Source organism: Fukomys damarensis, unplaced genomic scaffold (genome assembly GCF_012274545.1).
Source record: "Fukomys damarensis isolate Sample0158 unplaced genomic scaffold, DMR_v1.0_HiC HiC_scaffold_33, whole genome shotgun sequence".
NCBI lineage: Eukaryota > Metazoa > Chordata > Mammalia > Rodentia > Bathyergidae > Fukomys > Fukomys damarensis.
The window spans coordinates 32,247,975-32,254,061 of record NW_022900945.1 but is presented as its reverse complement, the minus strand read 5'-3'; the positions used below and the strand labels follow the sequence as shown (position 1 = coordinate 32,254,061).

The 6,087-nt window shown below is 39.2% G+C and overlaps 1 protein-coding gene across 1 annotated transcript in view; it reads right to left on the bottom strand.

The window, feature by feature from the left end:
* Positions 1-3,679: 3,679 nt before the first annotated feature.
* The window catches only part of Plppr4 (phospholipid phosphatase related 4), an 81,120-nt gene continuing 78,712 nt past the window's right edge, over positions 3,680-6,087 (bottom strand). Inside the window, exon 9 of the mRNA XM_019209906.2 lies at positions 3,680-5,784. Coding sequence (XP_019065451.1) covers positions 4,459-5,784 — 1,326 coding nt within the window. The 3' untranslated portion in view covers positions 3,680-4,458. The remainder of the gene's footprint in view (positions 5,785-6,087) is intronic.

The following is a 6,087-nucleotide window of genomic DNA, read 5'->3' as shown; positions in this document are numbered from 1 at the left end:
CACGCCTCATTCTTGACTGTGGGGCTTGAAAACACATAATTAGGGACTTTCATCAACTAAGAACTGAGCAGTGAAATAATATATCTAGATCAAATGGCTCATCCAAATATTTTCTTGCGACTAGGTAGCATGCTCACTGATGATTTTCTATAACTAGGCATTAGCTAGCATAATCCATATGTTATTACGGAAATCTATGTTGTCTTCAAAGTAGACTATGTAGCACTGGATTATTTTCCAGGTTTTCTGCAAAATTAAAGGTAGAAGGCAGACACAAACACTAGAGAAAATTAAGTATTATATCATGTCACAGCAGACAATCCTCACTTTGCAGGCTATGTTTTCCCTCTGGATTAAACCATGCCAATTCTTTTTGCTTTAGTTACATTATTTTGATTAAATTATCCTCTGGATCAGACATAAATTTCTATATTCCCTTTGACCTACAATATAAAATGACCCATAGACATTAAAACAGGACTTAATGTTTAAAAGACAGAAATCACACAACCCTAATGATAGCTTCCTGAGTGTATAACCTAGAATCTATTCACTGGATTCCTTCTGACAAAGGCACTGGAACCAGGGGTGCGTGTATACAAGTGACCTATTTTGATACATTATGTGGTAAAATTGTTGGTACAGGCTCTCAGCAACCCAAATCATCTTGCCTCTGTTAAGCTCCTGGTCAAAGACGATAATACACACTAATCAGACATTTTAGGTCAGCAAGTTATTTTTCTGTTTTCATATAAATAATTTTGTTTACTAGGTAAAACACATAATGCTAATTCATAGAAATTTAGAAGGGACGTCCTACTGTCCTTTAGAAAGTGTAGTATAGCTGAATGTTCATGTTTCAGAGGTGAAAGGTGTAAAATTGCGAAAGGTATTTCAACCATTAATGCCTCCTTAGGCAGCAGTGGTGATGTAGTTGCTTGATTGCTACTGGGCGGTTGTTTTTAGTTGGTGGTATTGTCCAACAGCTGGGAACTACATCTTTCATTCTCCATCTTATGCTACTTAAATATCATAAAGCATGAATTCTGGTTGTGACCTGAAAACCTGTGTTAATACCTTCTAGGGAGGTGAAGAAGTATTGGCAGTAAAATTCATATGATGAACACTTAGCAGTTTGGAAGAGGCAGTGAAGCAAACTTTTAAGAAAAGCTGCAATATCCACACCATGGGTGCACAAAGGGTGGTAACATTTCAGGAAATGTGCACAGCTTCTAGTCTTTTTTTTTTTTGGTACTGGGGAATCAAACTCGGGTCCTTGTGCTTGCAAGGCAGGCAGCGGAGCCACTGAACTAAATCCCTGGCCCACAACTTCTACTCTTATTCATAAATTGATTCTGAACACTTGACCTTGAATCTTTCATACTTTCTTTTTAATATTCTATAATATTGATAGCATAATGGCATTGATAGTAAAATAAATAATCCACATCCAAATAAGTGTAAAAAAGCTCCTCTGATAAATATAAAGTAAAAGTTGTAAACAAGACATGTGTTTGACAAACTTCTTAGTTTGATTCTTTTCTTTTTTTATTTTTTATTTTTGGTACCTGGGATCTAACTTGGGTCCTTGCACTTTCAAGGCAGGTGGTGGAATCACTGAGCTAAATCCCTGGGCCCTGGTGTGATTCTTTTCTAAACTACTTTTAGTAAGTATTTAGTAAGTTTTGATTTATTCCTAGCTCCTGTTCTGCTTTCCTGTCAGCCAAGGTATTATTCGTTCATAATCTCTCTCTCTCTCTCTCAATATATATACACACACACACATATATATTTTTTGAAGATATATAGTAAGATATTTAGATATATAATATATATATCAATATATACATTTATATTATATCTATGATATATATTTATGAAGTAAAAATCAAAATATTTCAATTTTGATGAAGAAATCTAATCTTTATTTCTATGATGTTAGCACAATATACTCACACAATAGCTCTGATCTGTACTTAACAAAATACATTTATAGCACTTTACAAACTTTATCAGTTTGGAAAACATTGCATAACATTTTATTAAACACAATACTTTATATATATTATATATTCATAATTTATTCACTTTAAAAAGATAATTAACTCTCTTTATTCAGTACTTGGTTTTATCAATAAAGCACAGCCTAACAAAGGAAGAAGTGCTCCCATTGCAAATAAGATAATAGAACACTAAGAAGAGATACCACCTGTTAGTCTGATTTATCTTAAATTAAGGTACCAGTGGAATGTAAACAAATTTTTTTTTTGTAATTTTCTTTACAAAAGATGTGTTATCAAATATACATGCAGAGGTCTGAGTTATAGTGTCTATCGTTATATTTCCTTAACAATGTGGTACAATTAGTTAAGTCATTAAAAACTGTAGCCTTTGGCACTTTGAGTAGAAAAAGAATATATCAATATTATGTAAAGAAAAAAAATTCAATGACTAGAGAAGTACTTTAAAATCTTTTGTTAAGAAATATGAAATATTAGGAAATATCACACTGCACCTGAAATGCTGCAGCTTAGTTTTTCTTCAGAGTACTAAAACCAGCCCATCTTTCCCTCTACACATTGGCAAAAGCCAGTAGGAGTGGCATGATGGTGGCAAAGGTGAGAAGAGGGGAAGGCAGCATTTTACTCCCACTTCCTTCTCTGAGAAGGAAATTGCCAGAAGGGATATGGTTGAGTCTGCATTTTATTGCCAAGTTTTCAATTTTGCTGGTTTCAGCTAAATTCCTAATGCTTTAGGAGATTGGCTTCTCTAGGAAGCCCGGCCCTTTCCCCAAAGAAACTGAGAATGATGTGATACTTTTCCTCTCTGAACAACTCTTGTTCTTACTGAAAACTGAACTGAGGTCAGATTAACCAGCCTGTGTTGTTTCCATTTATTATCTTGGCAATCATCAAGTGTACTTTAGAATTCTTAAGAAATGGTGTAAAAAAAGAAATTTTTAATACCAAATTCTAAGAACCAAATATTTCTTCATACTTTAACTATTTAACTTGGAAAATGCTTCAAAAATTTTAAATCTTTTTATTGATAGTATTAGTTTCCTTTGATTTAGGCTCAAGGCTTAATACAAGCTAGGTAGCGAAAACTGTTGATTGCCTGTTTAGAACTAAAACTGTGCTTGTTCAGATATTTTGAAGAAATTCATTCTTAATTTATACTGGGAGACACTTTCATTTATCAATTTACATTTCCCCCCAAATTCTTCCTGTTGGTGCTCAATTCACAGAAATATTTTAGGGAAGAGATTAAAACTCAGCCACTGTGATTTTAATTTACTGGTTATCAGGATATTGAGAAAGAAAAGTAATCTGGGACAAAATGAAAGTTGTGCACTATTTACTCACTAAGATGGCAATCTAATGTAGCCATTTGGAGACATCTAAGGATAGACTTGACCACTATCTGGCAATATAACCCACAAAGTCCAGTTTTGGCTCAGATTTCATATGTCTAACTTTACAGCAGTATATTTTTCTCAAGGAATGTCAATTGTCATTTTTGCTTTTGAAATAGAACATATCTAGAATATCACAAAATTCAGTAATAAAGAAAAGCCATAAAATGCAAAACATAATCACTATAATTTCAAAAGATTCTCTAAAGCAAGGTATTTTTCAAGTTATGCAAATTTACTCACTGAAAACAGATCCTTCTTTATCAGTACCTGTACTTAAATAAATAATAAGCAGCAGAAAAACTATGCAGAAAAAGTACTAGTTATTCCCTTTCACTGAAAATATTCCTATACAGTTTTGATGTTGAAGAAAGCATAATTTTGAAGAAATGCACATAAAACGTTTTGTTTTTACCTTTACTGTGAGAGCCACTACAGGGAAGCTGCGGTTGTCCTACTCTAACACAAAGTAGCCAGCATCTTCTTAATAAAGTAGCATTTCTTTTACAAGGAATTGCACACCACTACTTCACAGCTAAATAGAGTTTGAGAGTTTACATGGTATATGTACTATAATAGTCAGCACCACCCATACTGAGCTTGAGGTGCAGATTCTGTAAAGTGAATATATAATACTGCATGGCCTCTGCTGTAGGGAAAAACCTGTGTGTTGTGGATTCCCACAGCTAATTATAAAGAAAAAAAAATCTCCAAAGTTGGCACATTCAGGAAGTAAAATAGCATACATAGAAGGAAACCACTTTCTTTTGATACCACCCTCTGCAAAACCTTTTACATTGGATGACAGGTCTTAAAAAGAAAACTCCTCACATCATCACATTAGTTAGGTTCTTGCATTGTGCTTTTCCCCTCCCTAGATGTCAAGTCTACAAGTTCAGTGTGGTAGTTCTCAAGAGTTAGTAGAGTTCTGGGCTGATGGTGAACAATCTAATTTGGCAAGAAGGCTTCCTAATCCTCTGGAACAGTAGAATCAACACGAGGTCTTGGGTGGGGGGTCACCCAAATGACTGAATGGTCATCACTCAGTCCTTATAGGCTCGCGTGGGAGAGGTCCCTTTGTAGAAGATATTTCTGGTGTTCTCGGGGCTGTTGCTTCTTTCAGGGATTAGAATGATGTTGCCCTTCCTTCTCAGGGTGGAGTCACGAGAGGAAGAGATGGACAGCGTCTCTGAGCCTATCTCGCTGCCCTCCACAGGGGTGACCCGGATGGTGGTGATTCCGTGGTGGTGATGTTCGTTATTATCAATGTTGCTTCTCTTGCGATCTCCGGAGCCGAAGCTGTCTTTCAGGGACTCGCAGCTTTCTGAGTCTCTGTTGAGGTCGTTGAGCTCGTAAGTTTGGCGCAGGCTGCCCTTTTCGGGAGCCTTCCACTTCCACGAGCCACTGCCCTCGCCCTCGGTGGACGGGATCTGGATGATGGGCCTGTTGTTCTCGGGGTGAGCCTCCACTCTCACGATCCCGCTGGGCTCGTGGTCGGTCAGGGCCTTGTAGCGGATGGAGCCGGTGCAGGTGACCGTGCTGCCCTCGTTGTTCTTGGGGCTGCTCTGCAGGACGCCCTGCTGCTTGGACATGGCTATCACCTGCATGATGCGCGGCTGGCTGTTGCTCCGGTTGCAGGCCACTGTCTTCTCGGCTGCTTTCAGCCACTTGGCGCGAGCTGAGCTGCTTTTGGGGGAGGTGCTAATGTTTTCCTGGGTCTCTTCCGGGATGTGGACCAGCTGTGAGGAGCCGGGGCGGGACTGGATGGACACCCGGGGCCCTCCAGGCATGCTGTTGTTACAGCCCGGGACAGTGCCGGGTTGGATCTTGAGGTACTGATTGCTAGGACCGTGGTGCTCTCCATTCACCCCAACCCTGGAGGGCTCCGAGCTGGACCTCATTTCTATGGATCTGGGCGGCGAATGCCCCGGCTCGGACTCCATAACTTGCAGCGACAACTTCCGACTTTCATTCTTATTCTTCCACTGAGTGAGGAGCTGCTTGGATCGAGCAGAATCCATAGAGGCGTGAATGCTCGCATTCCTTCGGACAGGGTCTTCCACCGACGGCGTGTTGGCTCTGGGCAGGGTATTGCTGAAGGTCACCATGTTCTCCTTCCCCATGGGGCTCCGAGGCGTGATGATCTCCACGTCAGCGTTCGCCCTTTTGAGGTTTGTTAGGGAGCTAGCATCTCTGTGGTTTCGGTTGAGGATGCCTTCGGTGTGAGCAATTCCATCGCTGCTGCTACCATTTTTAGCTGACAAAACCCGGCTGGGGTCTTGATTGAGGTCTGTTAGAGATCTGAGGGCGTCTCTGTGCTGAAACACACTCTCTTCACTGGGCAGGAAATTCCCCACAGCGTACAGACCCTGGTATTCAAGGGAAAACAATAACCGTTGAGCACTAGAAGACATAGTTACTAAGACTATCCCTTAGAGTACCCACTGATGTGCCCAATAAAGTCTGTGCCACCCCCCATATACTACTGACTATGGCACATAAGAAAAAAATTAAAAGCACCCTTACTAAGAGCAATACTTTGCAAGCTATCTCATAAGTTAGTGAACTAATTACTCAGAAGCATGGATCTTGGTTCTTTCTTTATTCCACTCTGCATTTTGGTTTTGTTTTGTCTTATTTATTTGGTCTTTTTTTTTTTTTTTTTTTTTTTT